The sequence below is a fragment of the Xenopus tropicalis genome, chromosome 2, assembly GCF_000004195.4.
Source record: "Xenopus tropicalis strain Nigerian chromosome 2, UCB_Xtro_10.0, whole genome shotgun sequence".
Classification (NCBI taxonomy): Eukaryota; Metazoa; Chordata; class Amphibia; order Anura; family Pipidae; genus Xenopus; species Xenopus tropicalis.
Window position 1 is genome coordinate 62316817 of NC_030678.2, and position 22716 is coordinate 62339532.

A 22716-nucleotide genomic window follows, 5' to 3' on the forward strand; every position below is an offset into this window, starting at 1 on the left:
TTAATTATTACAGAGAAAAAAAAGAAGTAATTATTAATAATAATAATAATCATTTTGCTTCAAATTTAGTTAATTAGAGATGACATTCCTATAATTCTATATAACGGATTTCCAGATAATGGATTCCATACCTATATCTAAAAAGTTTAGTCAGTATGTATTTTTTTTTTTTTTAACTTTTCCTTTATAATGCTGAGTTTTTTTTTTCTTGCAGCTCAAATTATTTTAAGAAGGTATTTTTAGCTTTTAATGTAGGAAAAATTGTTTCCTACATGATTTTGTTCTAGAAAAAAAAAATCAAACAGAAAATTGAGAGAGCATGCCATTCGATAATTTTGGAGGCTAATTTCAGAAACAGTAATGCATTTTGCAAAGTATTTATTATGGTGCTTCAGTGTTCTGATTTATACTAAAGTGTTCCGTTGAACAAAAGCCAAAAGTAATGCTGTGCGCTAGTACTTTTATTCTGAAATTGTGAAAACCTGAGGAATGATTAGTTCTTTAAGTGCCACAGATTGAGCAATCTATGGTCTGGCTAAAAAGCACTTTCAGCACCACAACTTCAGTGGTTTGTTGTGGCTTTGTCCCTTTAGGAGCCAGTCAAAAACTGTTATGGGAAACTTGATAGTACTGTTTGTGTGCTTTCCTGGTGTCCTAGATGCAATTTCATAACAAACTGATAAGGGGTTCCTAAAGTCTGGCCACTATATGGGCCACTTTCGGATCACCAATACGATATTATCGTGACTAATACGATTTTTTCGTAAGCATATTCATGATATTTGCGATCTTCAGAAATTATCGTATCCAATTCGAATTTATCCCATTTCATGAATGTGCCCCTTAGTAAACTTTATCAGAAAGGTTTATGTAAATACAGCCATAAGCACTCACAGTAACGCTGCACTGAGTTCTGTCAAAAGAAACAGGATTTGTTGTCTCCCTCTCCTGCCCCCCCCCCTCAAGAATGCTAACAACTCCCCCCCTATAGGGATGTGCGACCTGAGACAATCAGCAGTAACCTTCCTCATAGTCTTACTAACTGAGCATGTACACAGGTCTTGGTCTTGGTGGAGGAGTGAGGCATTATGAGAAATTTCTTTACAGAGCTCAGAGTTTTTTTTCCTATCAGGCTTCTGAACATCTGAACGATGCTCAACACGGATACCTTTATATATACCCATTTTATTAGACGTGTATTTGTTTTTGGAATAGTACGATCACACACAACTACTAGTTAATACAAAACTTTGCATGTAGAGTTTCCCTTTTGCTATTAGCCATGGGCACCATAACTGCTGAAAAGCAAGCACTGACTGATTGCATCCCATCTGTAAAATGGAAAAAATATCTGATTGATTTTCTGGCTGTCCAATGGTCCCAAATTCATAAAGCTTTAAAGGGGAAGGAAAGGCTAATAAAGAGTTATCTCAAGCTGCAGACATACTTTCAGTTGTCTCAATAGTGCCCTTAAGTCTCCCCATATTTTACCTGTTCAGATGATCAGAAGCCAAACAGGAAGAAAAAAGCTGAGCTGTGTAAAGAAAGTTCCCATAATGCCTCGCTCCTGCACCCAGACCAAGTGAACATTCTCAGTTAGTTGGACTATGAGTCAGCTTCCTGCTGATTGGCTCAGATCCACATTCCTAAGAGGGGGGAGTGAGTTCTTAGCATTCTTGAGGGAGGGGGGAGCAGGAGAGAGGAGACAGCAGAGAGCTGTGTGTCTCTGGCACATGAATTACAGACACAAGAAATCTTTTCACAGAGAAGTCAGTGCAGCATTTCTGAGAGTGCTTATGGCTGTATTTACATTTCTGATAAAGCTTACTTAGTTTTTACCTTTCTTTCTCCTTTAAAGTAATAGTGTGTCTTGCTTCTATACATACTGTTATGCTAATTCGACCACCAATACTGGTGCCTAATAGGTTTCCTCCTCCAGCGTCTTGCAGGCTAGTCCGACCCTGTCTGCATAATATATCATAATATCATAATATACATAAGGACCATATAGATCAGTCACCTAAGAAGGCTGTTGCAGGATGGCCACTTTCCACTTAGGAGATGGGCACTGATCATAGAACATTTCTTTTAGATTTAGAGAATAAGCACCCATTTTTTTCTGTCATGGTTACACAAGAAGCATGTGGCTTGCACTGCACGGCCAATGTATCATTAAGAGTTTTTGTGATGGTGTTCTGTTATTAAAAGGTAAGCTATACCCCGAACAATGTAGGTCTCTAAAAATATACTGCATAAACAGCTTATATGCAAAACCCTGCTATATGTAAATACACCCTTTTTATAAAAATATTTTTCTTTTTAGAATTAACCAATGGCACATACTACTAAAAATTGCCATTTTAAGTACTAAGGGCCAGGCCCTGTAATCATAATTTTCGATGCACACATAACATTGTCACATTAGCCAATTAATGGACAAAGTTCCGTCTTTTATTTCCACAGCTTTTGTTACAGTTATAGCTGCATTATTTCCGGTCAAATGACCTCTTAAGAAAGTGCGCAGACCATCACAAAATGGTGGCTCAAGGTAGAAGATGAAAAAAGGCAATTTTTACTGATATATTTACAAGAACCAAACCATGTGTGTTAAGCAAAAGCCCTATTTATTGAACTCATTTTGAACAATGTGTTTCACTGCCCCAAAATGTGCTCTTTTAGCAAGGGAAGAAACAGTTGTGGGGTGCACTTCCCCAGAAAGTGCTATTTTAGTAAGGGAAGAAACATTACTGTAGTTATACCTGTTGTAAAGTTCATTCTGCACTGCTGTATATTTTATAATGAGTGTTTCTCTTAAAGGACAAGGAAACCTTTTGCCACAAGAATTTACTATACTTTACTATTATTATAGAAAACAGTGGTACTATTATTTTTTCTTTAGTATTGTAGGAAAAAAAAGTTAAAGATTAAGTGCAACAAAGGGTTCCCAATAGTAAAGTAAATACTTTACTATTGGGAACCCTTTGTTGCACTTAATCTCTAACTTTTTTTTCCTAAAATACTAAAGAAAAAAAGTTAAAGAAAGAAAGCTTGGTTGCTGGTGCCATCTTGCTCCACTAACATGGCCGCCATTATGAAATATTTCTTCTTCTTGTTTTCTTTCCTCCTGTTAGACTTTTCTTGTCCTTTAAGAGGAAACCCCTCATACAGTCTCTCAGAAATAACAATAGTGGTTCTGTATTGGTGAATGATCTCTTTATAAAAGTCTTAATGAAATTGAATTGCGCTCTTATATGTTTAGTTGTTCTTTGGGAAGTGCTTTTATGTATGTAACAAAGAAACAGTTTAGGGAAAGGTGTGTTGTTGGCACCTGTGCATCAACATAATACATTTCACAAACTATTTAAAACTGAGAACCTCTGTTTTCTATATAAAATGTTATACTAAAGTAGATTGAGTGTGTACATGCTAATTCTTGGTACAGAAGTAGTGTATAGTAGTGGCTTGCTTCTGTAATCTAGCACACAAAGAATCAAGTAGAAAAAAGTGCTTGTAAAATGCTCTGTATGGTTCTAAAACACACTAAATGTATGTAACTTTGTAACCCCAGCTCCTCTGTTTTCCCTCTCCAGTTAAGACCAATAAGATATTAATACACATGGTGCCAAAGTGTGCTCTCATGTTACCTTATTTCTGATTAGCTCCAACTGCAACTTGGCATGTCTGCCAACAGCTTTGCTCCAAGCTTTGACAATACATCTCATTTCAGCTGTTCAGCAGTAATATGCAATCATAAAACATTAGCCATCATAGTGATCTTTTAAAAGATGAATGTTCTTAAAGTGGTGTAAACTTTTCTTTGCAGTATATTTTACTATTCCTGGCCTTTGACTCATTTTGTTGTGGTACCTACATCAATGGCTTTTTTTTTACTACACTTAAATGCAGTAACCTAAAACTTTGACAGAAAACATAATTAGTAACAAGGTTCTTTTTTGTCATCTGTCTTGAGTGAGAAGCATATTTAGGGGCTGATTTACTAACCCACGAATCCGACCCGAATTGGAAAAGTTCCGACTTGAAAACGAACATTTTGCGACTTTTTCGTATGTTTTGCGATTTTTTCGGATTCTGTACGAATTTTTCGTTACCAATACGATTTTTGCGTAAAAACGCGAGTTTTTCGTATCCATTACGAAAGTTGCGTAAAAAGTTGCGCATTTTGCGTAGCGTTAAAACTTACGCGAAAAGTTGCGCATTTTTCGTAGCGTTAAAACTTAACGCTACGAAAAATGCGCAACTTTTCGCGTAAGTTTTAACGCTACGCAAAATGCGCAACTTTTTACGCAACTTTCGTAAAGGATAGGAAAACTCGCGTTTTTACGCAAAAATCGTATTGGATCCGAAAAATTCGTAAAGAATCCGAAAAAATCGCAAAACATACGAAAAAATCGCAAAGTACCGATCATTACGAAAAAAACGCAATCGGACTCCATTCGACCCGTTCGTGGGTAAGTAAATCAGCCCCTTAATGTATCACTTACCGGTGAAGGAAGAGAAGTGTCACTTCTTTGAAGCTTACTGTAAGGCAAAAATAAAGCTTTACTTATTTAACTTGATAAGGCAAAGTTATTATGGGATTACATTTTTAATTTGCTATTTGTGTTTAGAATGGTTTTAATTATTGACATTCCCAAATCTAAAGCAGGATGTTTTTATCTATTGGCACTTCAACACCTGCAACAATTTTATTTAGTCATTTTAATTTAAACTAAACCAAAGTGACACATATATATTAATATATATATATATATATATATATATATATATATATATATATATATATATATATATATATATATTTATATAGATAGCTGCTAGTAGATAGTGGGGAACAGTTGGATTTTATTTTAGACATTTTTTGGTGAAAATTATGTAAGTTTTGCAAAACCCATATAAAATTTTGCTTTCCCTTTACTACCTGAACAACGGAAGATGTGGTGCTCAGGCTTTCCCTGCTTTATTCATTGGCAATTGGTTTACAGCAAAGGTAAAAGTCCTTTACCTATAGTAGCGTTATAAAATGTTATATTTTTTTCAAGGTTTAGCTGTCATTATCTGTTTGGTCCTTCAGCCGCCTATATTGTTTGCAACAGTATGTGTTTATACTAGGGTACCTGCAACAGAAATGCCTTGCTTGCATTAAACAAATTAAATACTAATGACTGTATTGATGTTGCATGGGCATGCCAGAAATGATGCAATCCTTACGATAGTTTGTGCTCGATATACAAAAGGGAACGTTAATTTGCACCTGTATTTGGTGCATTGTGCATCATTTAAAATTAATTCAATTAATGCTGACATTCTAGTAGAGGAAAGCATTTCAGTATGTTCAATGGGACAGAGGGCCCATAACGTTGGTTCTTAAAGGAGAAGGAAGGGCTAAATTACTGGGGGGTGCCAAATGTTAGGCAATGGTGGCAAGCTGTCCAGGCCCAGATGCAGCAAAACACAGATGGTTTCACAGATGGGATAAGATCCTTATGGTAGAATGCAGTGCTGTTCTTTCTTCAAATGTAATGCTCCTCATTTAAGCCAAAAAGTCCTATTTTGACTTCATCCATCCACAAAACATTCATGCAGTATCCTTCTGGATACTTTGATGATCTTTAGCAAACTGTAGACAATCAGCAACATTTTTGAGGGAGAGCAGTGACTTCCTCCTCGCTACCCTGCCATACACACCATTGTTGTTCAGTGTTCTCCTGATGGTGACAAAAATATGAAGGAACTTCAAGCACGACCGGACATAGGAGTCTGCTAAAAAACGATCTTTATTCTTCCATTTAAAATCAAAGTGCCTAAAGTGCCTAGGCACTTTGATTTTAAATGGAATAATAAAGATCGTTTTTTTAGCAGACTCCTATGTCCGGTCATGCTTGAAGTTCCTTCATATTTTTGTGATTTTTCTCTCCCATTCGGCTACGGGTTCGGGGCCTTGAGCACCCGGACCACATCAGGACTTGGGTGAGCACCTCTTCTGTTTATAAATGGATTCTGTTGAATTTGTTAACTTACTTCATATGTGTGGGATTGGAAGCATTTGAGACTTTACACCCAGCCCTTTATGAACACTCGGTACACTATTATCCCTGTGTACATTAATTCTTATATATATATACTTTGTGACTCTTAAGTTGCAATATAGCCTACTGTTTTGTGGGCTTAAAATTCTTGTTTCTCCTGATGGTGGACTCATGAACATCAACATTTGCCAATGTGAGACAGGCCTTCAGTTGCTTATTAGACACCTTGCAGTTTTTTTTTTAAATAAATACATGGCCAAATATAATTTTTTGTTATATTTGTGGCAAATCTTTTAGCAGTAAAATGGCAAAATGACTTTCCTTCTCCTTTCAAGAAGCATGCTCAATCCATGTCCTTCAAAAACAGATAAATTTATTCTCCTTTAAATATTATTGAATGAAAGTTTGTAGTAAGTCTCAAGGGCTATCTAGGCAGTTCCGATAAGAACCCTGTGTAGTTGGTGGCACAGCTGGGGATTGCTTTGTCATATTGTTTGGAACACTGAGACTTCAGTAGCCTTAAAGGGATTTTAGTGACCTTTTGGTTACTACTGTGGCTTTAGGGGCAGTGTTGTTCTGCTGATATGTACTTCAATAGATTCTGGTACCCCTTGAAAAACTGTGAGACTGAGATTTGGTGATTGTGACACTGGTATATTGTGATGCACTGTGGGGGGCAGTCGAAGACTTTAATGCTTAACATAGAAAACATCTATCATGTATTGATGAGGACATTGTGAAGCTGTATAGAGTTATACTAGAGAGTTATAAGTGGATCATCACATCTTTTTAAGAGTTTAGGGGTCCACAAAGGATAAATTGCAAATTGTTGTAGGAAATATTACAGAAAAAAAAATCATAAAATGGGAAACTAGAAAGGGAAGTTTGAGAACAAACTTCATGTTGGGTTGAAAAACGTGAAGTCACTGAATGAAATCTGATCTCTCCTGATCTCTACCTGTCTCTACCCACTTTTTCTAACCTTGGACCACAGTTATATAGTAAAAAACACTGTGCAAAATTTGGGGACCCTGGTTTTAATAGTGTCTGAATAGCAGCAATTTAGATTTCCCCACTGAAAGTCAACAAGTGACATCTGATTGGCGGTTGGTAGCCCCGCCCACGTTTTTTAAGCTGGAACTGCAGTTACCCAGTGACTAACTCTGCTAAGTTTAGGGACCCGTGGATTAATAGTTAAAGAATTGCAGCAGTTAAAAGTTAAACCAATAAAAGTCAAATGGTAAATTGTGATTGGTGGTTGGTGGGTGTGCCCACATTTTCTAACCTTGAGTCGAAGTCACCCAGTGACAAACAGTGGGCACCCTGGCATAAATAGTGTGAGAATGGCAGCATTTTAAATTTTAAACCAATAAAATTCAATGGATGAAATCTGATTGGCTGTTAGTGGCCCAACCCACTTTTCCTATTTTTGAGCTGCAGTCCCCCGGTGACCAACTTTGCAAATTTTGGGTTCTAAACGGCAAATACCCAGTGACTAACTCTGGAAACTTCAACAACCCTGGAAATAATATTTAAATAATGGCATCAGTTTAAATATAAGCCAATTAAATCTAATGGGTGGAAATGGATTGGCTGTTGGTGGCTCCGCCCACATGTTCTAACCCTGAATATGTAGTCATCCAGTGACTGACTGTGCAAAGTTTGGGAACCCTGACATAAATAGTGCCAGAAAGGCATTTTAAATTTAAACCAAAAGAATTCAATAGGTGAAGTCTGATCGGCTGTTGGTGGCTCCACCCAGTTTTTAAAACCTAAAAATGCAGTCCCCTAGTGACCCTGATGTTAATACTGTGAGAATGGCAGCAGGTTGAATTTGCCCATTGAAAATCAATAGTTAAAATCTGATTGGCTGTTGGTGGCTCCACCCACTTTTTCTAATTCTGAACCGCAGTTACCTGGTGACTAGCTCTGCAAAGTTTGGGGACCTTAGTATTAATATTTGAAGAATGGCAGCAGATTAAATTTAAACATGAAGTCTAAAGGTGAAATCTGGCTGTTGTTGGCTCCACCCACTTACAAAAATACAAAATACCTTAAATGCGTAGTCACCCAAGGTTTGGGAACCTTGGCAACAAACCAATAAAAATCAATAGATGAAATCTGATTGGTTGTTGGTGGGTCCGCCCACTTTAAAAAACTAAAACTGCAGTCCCCTGCCAGAGCGCTTAGAAAAGCACAAGCAACCTGCTCCACTATAGGGCAAAGAAGTGTGGGGAGTTTGGGTGTTGTACCCCTATAACTGTAGGAGGAGTAGCGTTTAGAAAATGGGGGGCGCTAAGGATAAGAAGAAGAAGCGGAAGAATAAGCCAAAGTCGAAGAACAGTATGTTGGGGTTTTCAACCCAACATAATTAGTTAGTCATAGATTACCTTAGCTCTGGCTAAGGGAGTCTTTACAACCTGTTATAAATGGGCCTTCATTTGTACAATTGTCCTTAAAGGGGATCTAAATCCCCAAAAATGAATTTATTTAAACGCAATTAAACATAGAAAATCAATATATATAGTAAATATGCTTAGAGAACTACTATTAAAAAAAAGTTAGCATACTACATTTTTATATTTATATCTTCCTTTCCTGATAGGAAGATGCAAAAAGTCTAAACACTGAAAGCCTTATAGGACAGCTTTTACACACCTTAAATTTGCAGAACGAAGATTTGAAATGACTGGCTGAAGTAGGCAAAACATCAGGCAAAACAGGAATATTTTTTTTTTATAAAATGAAATTTGTTCATGCATATAGAATATGCAGTTTGTCTAGGATAAGCACCCAATGTTTTGGTTGTTGTGAATAGCAATTCTTTTAAAGCCAGAACCATACCTCATTATTTGATAGATAGATAAACAAATCAATTACACCATGTGCAAGCCTTACTCAGCATTATTGCATTATTAGGTTTGTGTCACTGAATTGATTGCAAATGTCATATCAGCTCTAATAAGGCACAATAGTTATAGTCTTTAAATGAGATGCAGTGTTATAAATATTTGTTAATAATTAGATTTTTTATTTTGGAAATACAGTATTATAGAAAATAAATAATGACCTCAATTTCTTTATTTTTTTCATAAATGCAACTGAATGAATGCAGCATTTGTTCATTTCTTTCTGTTGTGCTCTCTGTGTCTGTCTCTTGAAACAATGTATCAGAAGACAGGTCTTCTCCACTTCTTTTAAAGGGATTGTCCACCTTTTCTCAGTACTACCCAAAAAATGATATATTATGTTCTCCTGAATATAATAATGTGTGCCATGCAACGACTGGCTATCTATATGTCTTAATAAGCTGTTTAAAACTTACTGTAATAGCCGCAGTTCACACCAAGAAATCAGAAAAATTCTTCAGGGAGGAGGAGCGTTTCTTCTCTGCAGTGTCACATAGGAGCTTCCCCCTGCTCCCCGCTTCCTCCCCGAACATTCATAGCAGGAGACCGGAGCAGCAGCCCCATGTTATGTGCCTGTAACTTTAGCAGCCAATCAGAGGAGAGGCATAAAGAAAAAACCAGGAAGCAGACATGCGCAGTAGCTTTAGAAGCTCCTACTGCCAGTACTTAGTGTTACACAGAGCTTCAACATGCTGACACAGGCTTGTGCAGAAAGGGGTCGGCGACTCCCTCCCCTAGTATCACCACTGACTCCTGCCCTATAGAGAAAAGCTATCTTCAGTGGGAATTTTCTCTAAAACAGGAGACATTTTCTTAAATGTCTCTTTTAAAAAGTGGCACATATTCTCATTTGGCTTGGAATCAGGCTTGTCCATCAGGTTCTCTTGTATGCTGTATAATGCTACCACCGCCTTACCATTATGTCTGTATGGGAAATGGAACACAATAATAAGCTATTGCTCAAAAAGAATTGTGTGGAAGGTATATGTATAGTTTAAAAAAAGTATAAGAGTGACCCACAGGCAATGCAGGTAAAAACTTTCAAAGTTAAAACATGTCAAACATGTTATAGTTAGATAAAGGAGAAAAAAAATTCTTACGTATTAATTGTAAACTTTATTGAGTAAATTTATAAAAGTAAGTAGACTCTTTCCTGTACTATCACTGTCATCCCCTGATTGTAAAAAAAGTAGGCTTTTTTTGCCAAGGATGCTGAAGGCCACATCAAGTACAGATGTCTAAATTTAACTCCGCAGACCATTCCACACTGATGCCGAACTCATTAAAGGCCATACACCACCCATATATAATAATAGGGCTCAGTCAAATGATACACGTACATGAGGTTGTATATGTTAATCTGCGGGTATGTACAGTGGATATAAAAAGTCTACATGCCCCTGATAAAATGTCAGGTTCCTGTTCTGTACAAAAATGAGACAAAGATAAATCAGTTCAGAACTTTTTCCACCTTTAATGTGACCTATAAACTGTACCACTCAATTGAAAAACAAAATGAAATCTTTTAGGTTGAGGGAAGAAAACCAAAAAAACTAAAATAATGTGGTTGCATAAGTATGCACACCCTTAAACTAATACTTTGTTGAAGCACATTTTGATTTTATTACAGCACTTTTTGGGTATGAGTCTATCAGCATGGCACATTTTGATTTTGCAAGATTTGCCCACTCTTCTTTGCAGAAATACTCCAAATCTGTCAGATTGCGAGGGCATCTCCTGTGCACAGCCCTCTTCAGATCACCCCACAGATTTTCAAACGGATTCAGGTCTGGGCTCTGGCTTGGCCATTCCAAAACTTTAATCTTCTTCCGGTGAAGCCATTCCTTTGTTGATTTTGATGTATGCTTTGGGTTGTTGTCACAGTGAAAGATGAAGTTCCTCCTTATGTTCATTTTTCTAGCAGAAGCCTGAAGGTTTTGTGCCAATATTGACTGGTATTTGGAACTGTTCATAATTCCCTCTTTCCCACATACTTTTGGGAGACTTCAGATGTATTTTTGCAAAATGTAGCCTGGCTTGGATTTTTTTCTTCGTAAGAAAAGGCTTTCGTCTTGCCACTCTACCCCATTGCCCAAACATATGAAGAACACGGGAGATTGTTGTCACATGTGCTACACAGCCAGTACTTGCCAGATATTCCTGCAGCTCCTTTAATGTTGCTGTAGGCCTCTTGGTAGCCTCCCTGACCAGATTTCTTCTCGTCTTTTCATCAATTTTGGAGGGACGTCCAGTTCTTGGTAATGTCACTGTTGTGCCATATTTTCTCCACTTGATGATGACTGTGTTTAATTGTGTTCCATGGTATATCTTATGCCTTGGAAATTCTTTTGTACCCTTCTCCTGACTGATATCTTTTAACAATGAGATCCATCTGATGCTTTGGAAGCTCTCTGTGGACCATGGCTTTTGCTGTGGGATGCGACTAAAAAAATGTCAGGAAAGACCAACTAGAGCAGCTGAACTTTATTTGGGGTTAATCAGAGGCACTTTAAATGATGGCAGGTGTATGCTGACTCCTATTTAACATGATTTTTAATGTGATTGCTTAATTCTGAACACAGCTACATCCCCAGTTAGAAGAGGGTGTGCAGACTTATGCAACCACATTATTTTAGTTTTTTTGGTTTTCTTCCCTCCACCTAAAAGATTTCAGTTTGTTTTTCAATTGAGTGGTACAGTTTATAGGTCACATTAAAGGTGGAAAAAGTTCTGAAATGATTTATCTTTGTCTCATTTTTGTTCAGCACAGGAACCTGACATTTTACCAGGGGTGTGTAGACTTTTTATATCCACTGTAAAAGTATAATATATGTTATTCTTCTACCCCTGCCTCACACCACTGGAATGATTATCTGCTATGCTGGGCAGATAAAAAAAATGTTACTTTCTAAATGAATGAACTGCCTCAATTCCCGGTTACCAGTATAGACTAGGTCTATCATTCAGTTCACTCAACATCAAAATGTGATTGTGCAGTGTTCAGAAGGGGAGCTGATTGTGTTACAAATGCTCACTGAGCCAGCTCCACTATTGTAGTATTTGCTGTCTGAGCAAGAGAGAGAAAATACTGAAGGGAGGCTTTAGATAACACATTTGTGCAGTTGTCAATGTCATTGTGTTCCATCTTTAACAACTCTGAAAATTAATAAGGAAAATCACTACCTTTTTTGAAAATGTAGCTGCTCTGATCAAATACAGAAATTTAATTTTCTGGGATCAGTGAACCTTGTTTAATATGCTTTCTAGGGAGATCACAATGGCACAATAGATAGCTTTGTGTCGTTCTTTTCAGATGGATGAAGTAGTGATACAATGCCGTGGCTATTTGTCGGCTGGAAGGCCACTGCTGATATGACAGTTCTGCTAATGACATCTGACAAGAGTGTCACAAAGCAATAATTGTGCAGTACCTTACTGTAAAAATAACTTGGTATTTTTCTGTCATCTTTGTCTGTTTCCTTAAAAGATTAGGAGTATTTTAGCTGTGATTGTCTTTTCAGAATATTAAGTATTTATACATTATATAGTTAATAATGTATTTGCGGAAGTAGTATTCTTCCTGCACCTTTTCATTATGCATAATAGATGAGGACTGTTAAATTTGTGTATGTGGAAGATATTTGCAGTAAATTATGTTTAGGTTATAGGGCTCATTTGATCAGTGTTTAAGTTTATTTTTCTGATACCCTAGCAGCAAGGTGCATTAATGGTTTACATTAGACAATATCAAGTTTCAAAAACTGGTGTCCAAGTCAATATTACAACTATATAGTTTGTCAGACATTTGCTTAGGCTCACCACATTTATAATTTATGTTTGGCTACGTAGCAGTCTCATAGCAGCCATTAATAGACATGGTTGTAGGGAACAAAGTCAAACAGAAGGGGCAAGCAGGAGTGGAATAATGATGCTAGGAAGTAGAGAAGTGTGAGTTGACCCGGGACCTGCAGGTTTACTATTGGGTCAGACAGGTTTTGGTTGAAATTTGGCCGACAGGGTCCAGGTTGGGTATGGGTAAGACTGGGGAAGTGCTCTTCTTCTGCTACCGAATGTTCCCTCTCTTCGAATATAAGATGCACACAGAAGTAGTGCACAGAGCAGAAAGGTTTTGTGGGTTAGGTGCGGGTTGTGGAGTTTAAGGTTCCAATAAGTATAATGAGGAGGGTACTACTGGGCCAGTCCTGGATGACTGGCTTTGACCTTTAACTACAGAACGGGAATAGATCCGCTGATTTAGTTAGTATTAACTGTTATCCATGATAAAGGGTCTATCAGTAAGTTTCTAAAAAAGCGAAACATTAGATAAAGCCTGTAAATTTTACTCTGTTCAATTGTTTCCCTCAGGCATTTGCTAATCTTTAAATAATGTATAAAAAAAGAGGTAAAAATAAAACAGGATTATTATATTTAAACAGCGAGAAGAGATAATTTAGCAGTAGGCTATTTATCTAAAAAAAATATATGCAATATATCTTATAATTAAATTATTAGAAATTGTGAGCAGGTTTTTTTCACATTATAAGACCTGCATGTTTTTGACATTTTTAATATTTAATAGAAAGCCCTAATAGCTCTTTAGCAAACAAGCTTGTATTTGAACACTTACGCAGGAAGGAAGGTATTGTTTGAATTTTACTACAGAACTACTGCTTTATTTGCCATGTAATAGCAATTCAAATATAAAATAAATGTTGCATCGGATGCTATTTTGCTTTTGATGAGGAGTGCCATTTAAATACTAAACTTTGCTTTCCTTAACAACTTTTACTTTCTTTATTTTCCTTGCATCTGTTAGTTGGTTTGTATAAAACATATAAAACTATTGTGTGATATATTCAATTTGTATCATTATGCAATCTTACAAAACATTTAATGGGAGTCATGGATTGACAAAGAGGATAAATTGCTGTCAAGAAGAGATATTATGCAGCAACAAATGATAATAGCCTAATGCCTAATGGAGCACTGGGTGTATTTGCATGGCCCATTGCCACTGGCACCAGGTCAGTTCATGGGAGTTCTTTATAGGCTAGAGGTTATTGAATTTTACATCCTTTACAGTGCATCCAGTTGGGACAAACCCCATATGTTGACATTTTCTGAAACTGGAGAAGATTCAATTAGCACCGAACAGGGTCCCAGAGTGATGAATGGTAAGCCTCATAGGAGCAAATGTTTTCAAACTGTCATCTAGAAACCTGTAATGAACTTGGCACCATGGCTCACTGAGAGTAGAAGAATACATCTGTAAAAGGGTGGCAGTTTAGAAAAAGGATGTATAGAACATATATAATACTGTGGATTGGATGCATTCACAGGAAACCTTTTCAGGCTCTATGTTTTACATAATCCTCAAACAGAGGGAAAGACAAAGGCACATATAAACGCTGCATGAACGTGGCTAAATTGCTGAAAAAACTCCTTAATGTCATTAAGTTCTGTATCTTTTGTATATTCAGAGATTGCCTGGCATTTTAACATATCCACTTACATTTCTTTTACAATGCAAAATAGCCAATTTCTTTGTTCCTTTGGGCAATTTAGGAAAGAACATTCTGATCTTAATAGAGAAAGAAACCATTGCATTTTACTACCTGCCCTGCAATAGAGTTGTTTGCTTTTGTTGATTCTTGTTTGTTGGATCAAGCAGGCTAATTAATATATTGTGTTTTTTTTAATGTGTGTATATATATATATATATATATATATATATACACGTAGAGAAATGTCGGCACTCACAGGATTTCCACATAGGGTCAAACAAAATGAAAAGGCTTTTTAAATGCAAACGGTGAAGTTTATTCTTACCAACGTTTCAGTCCTGTACTCGGACTTTCGTCAGGGAATGTGTAACAACATACCCCCAAGCGCATTAAATGTTACATTTGGCGCCAAGAAGAGGTGTTGCTAGGCAGCAGAGCATAAACAAACCAACGTGCGAGTAAAAAGAAAATAAAAGTTAGGGAAATAATATGAGTGTGTGCGGTGTCATTCTGTTGCCCTTACCTCATAGCCCATAAGGATCGCTGCAAGGAAAAGGATTCCAACCCGTCATTAGATGCGCACAAGACAGACACCTACTCCTGTCATGCAGGAGTTCAAAGCAGTAGAGACGGCGCAGCCGGTGGTTGCTAGGTGGCCGAAGGCAGTGGAAACACTATTGCACGGGCAGAGCGCCCCCTCCTGGGGCCTTCCGACATCTACCTCCCAGGTTTAGCGCTAATACAGCGCTCCGTTTCTGGACACCAGGATGTGCACAGACTTGGTGATAGCCGAGTAACTGTGCGTATACCCTTGTCCAGATTGACGGGGGTTCAAAAAGGGGAAGTAGCTGCCTCCTAATGTGCGGTGCGTCCCCGGCCAGCCAGTGCCCATCCTGGGGCAAATCTCACGTATAACACCACTCCGGTCAGTCTGTGCCCCCCGCGGGGCACATCCTATGTGCTGCACGTCTCAAGTGCATTGATACCCCACGCGGGGCAACTTCCATATAGGTTACTGTCAAGGCAGCCAGCCCCATACGCATGAAGCCTTATAAGTGGGTGGGGGGGGGGTTACACCTGCTACCCCTGCCAAAGTCAATTAGAAAAGGATGGGGCAAAATGAGGAGAAATCGGGCAGACTATACACCAAAATCACATACATATAAAGAAAAAAAGGAAAAAAATTGTGCAAAGATACATATGCAATGTAGCCAGGTACAACAGTTCATGGACAGCTAAAGTAACAAAATGAGAAATTGTTACAGAAATATTAGAAAGCAACCTAAGTTGCAGTTAGGGGCAGAATGAGAGTCATTGTATCGAATCATATGAAGCATCCCAGTGGAAGTGTCTCATTAAGGCCCTTGGGGGATACACAGTCCAGTTTGTGGATCCATCTGGATTCCCTTTGCTGTAATGCCTGGTCCCTGTTGCCCCCTCTCGACAGAGGGGGTTGAAAGTCAATGCCATACATTTAAAAGTGGGTATAGGATGCCTCATCTTTAGAACATGCCTAGCGACCGGTTGGTCTGCCTTGCCTTCTTTCAGTGCTTTGCTCACCGCAGAACGGTGATTTCCGATACGCTCGCGTAGGGTAGTGATGGTTTTGCCCACATAGTACAATCCACACGGGCAGGTAATAATATAAATCACATATGTAGAGGTACATGTCAGTCTGTGGTTGATCTTAAGTCTCTTGCTCGTACATGGATGGGGAAAATCAGGGCCCGTAAGTAGACATCTGCATGTGGTACAATCAGGGCATTTATAGCACCCAAGTCTCCTATGCGTAGAGAGCCAATTCATTTGGGGTTTTGGGGGTCCCTTAAAATCAGTTTTGACCAGCCAGTCCCTTAGGCTCCTACTCCTCTTATAGCCAAGCATTGGCTTACCAGAGAGATGCAAGGATAAAGTTTCATCCTGGTTAATCATCGGCCAGTGTTTCTGAATGCTCTTGGATAAGGCCGATGATGCGGAATTGTAACCACCGGCTCCCCGTGCGCCGTCTCTACTGCTTTGAACTCCTGCATGACAGGAGTAGGTGTCTGTCTTGTGCGCATCTAATGACGGGTTGGAATCCTTTTCCTTGCAGTGATCCTTATGGGCTATGAGGTAAGGGCAACAGAATGACACCGCGCACACTCATATTATTTCCCTAACTTTTCTTTTCTTTTTACTCGCACGTTGGTTTGTTTATGCTCTGCTGCCTAGCAACACCTCTTCTTGGCGCCAAATTTAACATTTAATGCGCTGGGGGGTATGTTGTTACACATTCCCTGACGAAAGTCCGAGTACAGGACTGAAACGTTGGTAAGAATAAACCGTTTGCATTTAAAAAGCCTTTTCATTTTGTTTGACCCTATGTGGAAATCCTGTGCCGACATTTCTCTACATGTTTAACTTTTAGCTCGGGCACCTAGGTATTGCATTTTCGATGGTGTGCTCCCTATTTTGGACTTATATATATATATAGGCAGGTGCACATCGGGAACGTTTACAAAAAAAAATTACTTTTATTGTTCCATAAAACTAGGTCAACGTTTCGGTCTCCTTCTAAGACCTTTTTCAAGTCTAGGTCTTGAAAAAGGTCTTAGAAGGAGACAGAAACGTCAACCTAGTTTTATGGAACAAAACCTGCCTATGTGGGATTTTGTGTGAGTATGCCGAGTGGGTAGCACCTGGGTCATTTGAATGAGGATTCGTGGGAGTGCTGAAATCTTTTGGAACTAAATACATATATACATATAACTAAATAAATATATACATGTGTAAAAATAGAGACTCACCAATCAATGTGCAACATCCACCTGGGTTTTCATTTTAATAATGCTGATTACAAGTTAGGTGTTTTGTTAGTAAAAATACCTTGTGTGCATCTGTATTTTGATTTTGTGTACTATCTGCTTGGATAGCAGCCAGGTTTAGTGATTATTTGAGAGAGAGAGAGCGATGCTTTGTTCGTTCGATATCTACATTTCTTGTTCTTATACTCAGCACCCAGGCAATTGTTGTTTTAAGGAAAGCGTGCCCTTTCGCTACTATGGTATATATAATCAAAATACAGATGCACACCAGGTATTTTTACTAAGAAAAAACTTAACTTTTATTCAGCATTATTAAAAAGAAAACAGGCCGATGTTTCGGCCCCCATCCTGGACCTTTCTCAAGACAGATATATATATTGGAAACAAATGGAGCACTCATGGGACTTACTACTCAGTGAAGAAAATTCTATTAGATTGACAACGTTTCAGTCCTGCTAATAACACAGAGGGATGTCTTGAAAAAGGTCCTCTCAGGACCAAACTGTTGATAATAACATTTTAAATTTTTTTTTTTCACTTATTTGTAAATCCCATGAGTGCTCCATTTTTTTCATGTAGATATTCATTTCTTTTGGATGTACCAGGGCCATTTTCTCCTATATTGGGAAAAAGTTACTACTATTTGTTTGTATCATTTATCGCTCTTTTAAAGCAGCAATTAATCAAAAGTGGAATCAGTTGCAGAATGTAACCCCTCACCAGTCTATAAGATGGTTTATAGACTACTGAGCCATGGGTTAATTTGTAATGCTGTTATTAATAATAACCCCTTTTCCCCTTTTAACCCAAGGTGTACAGTTATATGCTATGATGTTTACAGGTGTAGCTAATTTAATAGGGATGCATACAAACAGAACTACAAGCCCCAATTCCTTCACCTGAAAGTGTCAAGGTTCCTTCAGCACTGCAACCATTTCTTTACTCTGGGGATCTCACTAAGTTTCCTCTTTTGCACAGTCTTTCCATCCCCTGTCCACTTTTCTGCTTTTTTTAAATTGTTAAAACAAACCTATGAAACTTTGCATTTGGATATATAGTCATTATGTTTTTCTGTGGTTGCAGGTAAAGTCATCAATAAAGATCTACGACATTACCTAAGTTTGCAGTTTCAGAAGGGATCCATTGACCACAAGCTCCAACAAGTGATTAGAGACAACTTATATTTGAGAACAATACCCTGTAAGTATTCAGATATTTATATATTATTTAGTAAGTATTACAGGTTATGTAGGCTTATTCATATACTACAGTCTGAAGACTTACACAGTAGCTAGAAATTGTTGATATGATATTCTGTACAAGGCCACTACTGTCCTTTAGCAGTGAAGGTCTGTGCCCTTGCAGTGCCTTTTGCTTATGGTCGACTATGAAGGTGTGAATTACTTTTATAGGGCTGCTGCACCCCTTGGCTGGAACAGTAATCTGTATATATGCTGAATTTCTTTTTAAGGTTGTTAAAAATTACCTTTGGTTATAAGGTATACAGTTATATTATAAATAGGTGATATTTTGTTGTGATTAGTGACCCTGATAAAATTTAAATGCAGTTTAGATACCAGCAGGAGGTAAATAATTAAAAAACGTTAAATTAAGACTTTAGGAAGTTGCTAAAAATAGGATGAGTTATAATATAATACATCATAATATAGAGGTGAAGTTGCCCTTAAGCTGTACGGAAACCTTGCTGCAACCTTAACTTTATTTCCCATGGACTCCTTGCGCAACTCTGAGCCAGAGGGCTGCCTAACTGGTTATAAACACCTGTGAATTAACCTATCCTTGTCTTTAAATAAAAACAACAGTACGTTTATTATTACATTTTCCAAAGTCCAAAATACAATTTAAAAAAAGATAACAATCTCCTCTGAATATAACCTGGCTCACCCTCATGCTTTAGTCAATCACAGGACAATGCCATATGGGGCAAAATTACCCATGCTCATGAATTACTCATGAAGAATACTGTGTGTTTTTTTAGTGTTACTACATTATTAGATAAAAATCCTGGAGGTGTCGTCCCTACTTTAAAAATCTTTAAACCAAAAAATAGTGTCAAAATGCTTCTGATCAATCAATATATCATATTTAATTAATGTATTAAAAAGCTTAAAGGGATTCTGTCATGATTTTTATGGTGCACTTTTTATTTGTAAATTACACTGTTTAATTCACTCTACCATTTAAAATTGTATTCTTGATCCAACAAATGCATTTTTTTTAGTTCTAATATTGGTATTTAGGGAGCCATGTCAGGCTCACAATCATGCTTTAGTGTATCACAGGGCAATGTCATTTGGGGCAAAATTAATAAACATTCTCTTCCATTGAGCTCTGAAATTAGCACAAGGATGTAAAACCATTTTATTTTTACTGACATGTTTGCAGCAATTGGTATGCTGTGCTCTAGAAGGGAGTTCTTTATTTTGTTAGTTTACTTTTGAATTCTCCATAATATCTTTATTCCAAATATAAAGTCTCCATGTGTTACATCATTGATTCACAAAAACAGATACTTTCCTGGTGTGTATTGTTTGTATCATTTGTAGGGGGCTATTCATATTTTGGGGTTTAAATTTAGTACAAATTGTATTAATAGAAATATACAGGTTTAATGAGCTTTCTTACTTTTAGGTGTTTGTTGCCATGCATAAAAATGCTAACAATAGGGCTCATTTATAAACGACATGCAAAGTGCACTAATTGGACATCTATCTTTGTCAATGCTGATCCCCTCACCCCACCCAGAATTTCAGCATGATAACAAGCACCCATCACAGGGTAAAACATTACACAAACCCCACCCCCCCATCTGTTTTTTAATTAACTGACTTGGAATGAATGAAATTTAAATTATCTCTTGCTTATTCCTGTTTAGGTACCACAAGGTCCCCGCGAGATGGTGAAGTTCCTGGAGTAGATTATAATTTTATTTCCGTTGAACAGTTTAAGGCTTTAGAGGACAGCGGAGTGTTGCTGGAAAGTGGAACATATGATGGTGTGTATACAGCCAATGCTATTTTGATATCTTGATCAGAGAGTTGGCTTACTTAATATTCCTCATTTATTATTTTATTTTAATTAGTCATAAATGGATCTTTACTTTTTATTGTTTTAATACATTTTTTTCTGTGTAATGTCAACAAATATTAAAATCTGTATAGAGTAAAATATTAGTTTTTTATTTATTATATGTTGGGTTCATCTCCTCTCCCTCCTGAAGCCGTGCACAGGAATCCTTTCATGGCTGGCCGATCAGAAACGAACAGTGCTGCTCCGCATTTCGAAGGGCAGGGAAGCAAGAGCAGGGTTGTTTCTTACTGAGATTAGCCTCAATGATAAATAAACAAATGAAACAACCCTGCTGTGCTACCCTGCCCTCCAAATGCGGAGCAGCACCATTCATTTCTGGCTGGCCGTTTTTTTAAAGGATCGGTACAAGATTTCCAATTAAAGTACATTGCAAATATGCTTTTTTTTAGGTATAGAAGCAGCAATGTTGCTCTTTTGCCTTTACATGCCCTTTAACTTGAAAGCTGAGTAGATTTTTACATCTTTATACATGCTTCTTTATCATGGCCGATAAAAAGTTATTTTAAATGTACAGGTAATTTCTATGGAACCCCTAAACCACCTGCAGAACCAAATCCTTTCCAGGCAGACCCTGTGGATCAGGTCTTATTTGATGGTGAATTTGACACAGAAACCCAGAGAAAAAGGACTACATCAGTCAGCAAAATGCAGCGCACAGACTCTTCTCTCCCAGAAGAAGAAGATGAAGAGGAAAGAGAGGCAGTAAATGGCAGTAGTGGAAGCACAGGTCAGCCTAAAATTGTGTTTGGTGTTATGACAGCATGAATTATTAAAAGTAGAACCTTTTTGAGAATATAACTTGGGCACAGAATGGATTAGGTCTGCAGTGATATCATATGCATACCTCACCGCACAATAACTTCTTAATCCAATGAAAAGTATGAGGATGATACTTGAAACTTGAGAAGACACACTCTTTTTGTTTGTTTAAAGGGGATATATTGTTTAAAAAACAGAATGTGCCAGTGCATTATACTTCTCTAAATATAAATGAGAAAGAAAGGTAAATACAAAGTAAGCTTTATCAGAAAGGTCTATGTAAATACAGCCATATGCACTCACAGAAACGCTGCACTGACTTCTCTGGCACAGGAATTACAGACACAACTAATCTTTTTTCAGAGACATGCAGCTTTCTGTTCTCTGCTCTTTCCTGCTCCCCCCTCCCTCAAGAATGCTAAGAACTCACTCCTCCCCCCCTTAGGAATGTGGATCTGAGCCAATCAGCAGGAAGCTGACTCACAGTCTTACTAACTGAGCATGTTCAGTTTGGTCTGCATGTCTGTGCAGGAGTGAGGCATTATGTGAACTTGCTTTACACAGCTCAGCGTTTTTTCTTCCTGTTTGGCATCAGATCTTCTGAACAGGTGAAATATGGGGAGACTTAAGGGCACTATTGAGACAACTGAAGGTATGCCTGCAGGCTACTTAGCAGATAACGGGTAAAACACCATTGTACGTTACAGAACTTATCTGTTATCTGCCATGTAACCTGCGCCTTTTTTTCAGCTTGAATGGCTGCCCCTGTGGCTACACAGCAGCGTATTTATATAAACTACAGCAGTATTTCTGAAGGAAAGACACAACTTTTACCAGAGCAGTACATTGTTTAATAATTACTTTAAAACACTTTAATTTTTTGGTGTTACTGTTCCTTTAAAAAATATGTTTCCGGCTAATTTAATGAAGATTCTTTAAAACCCCTAAACTCCCTGCTCCCTCCTTTCCCAGACTGTGTACAATAGCTGGAGGCACTCAGCACACTGCACCGTAGGATAGGAGCCAATCAGCAGCTAGGCAGACCAGATAGGGAACTAAAGGTGGCCATACACGGGCCGACTATAGCTGCCGATATCGGTCCCTTGGACCGATTCGGCAGCTAATCGGCCCGTGTATGGGGAGAGCAGAGCGGCCTGGCCGACCGATATCTGGCCTGAGAATGGCCAGATCTCGATCGGCCAGGTTAGAAAATCTGACTGCCCCATTGCCGCCCACATAATCCGATCGTTTGGCCCCAGGGCCAAACGATCGGATTATTATTTTTTTTACCTAAATGGTCCCCGATATCGCCCGCCCGTAGGTGGGGATATCGGGGGAAGATCCGCTCGCTTGGCGACATCGCCAAGCGAGCGGATCTGCTCGTGTATGGCCACCTTAAAGCCTGTCTTTGTTTGTGTGACTGCAGGGCTGTGATTGGGCTATCCCTCTTCTACTGTGCTTCAGGCAGGGACTGCTAGGGCACACCCATGCCTCATTTGAAGTAATAAAGGTGCCATTTTTAAAGATAATGATTATTTTTAGCCCAGAGTGAAACCAGCACCATATATTATTCATTATAGCC

The 22716-nt window shown here is 38.1% G+C and overlaps 1 protein-coding gene across 2 annotated transcripts in view; it reads left to right on the forward strand.

The window, feature by feature from the left end:
* magi3 (membrane associated guanylate kinase, WW and PDZ domain containing 3) overlaps positions 1-22716 on the forward strand; it is a 129067-nt gene that overhangs the window by 38798 nt on the left and 67553 nt on the right. For both annotated transcript variants that reach the window (XM_012955565.3, NM_001097243.1), the window contains 3 exon segments: positions 18348-18464; positions 20161-20280; positions 20890-21102. In XM_012955565.3, coding sequence (XP_012811019.1) covers positions 18348-18464; positions 20161-20280; positions 20890-21102 — 450 coding nt within the window.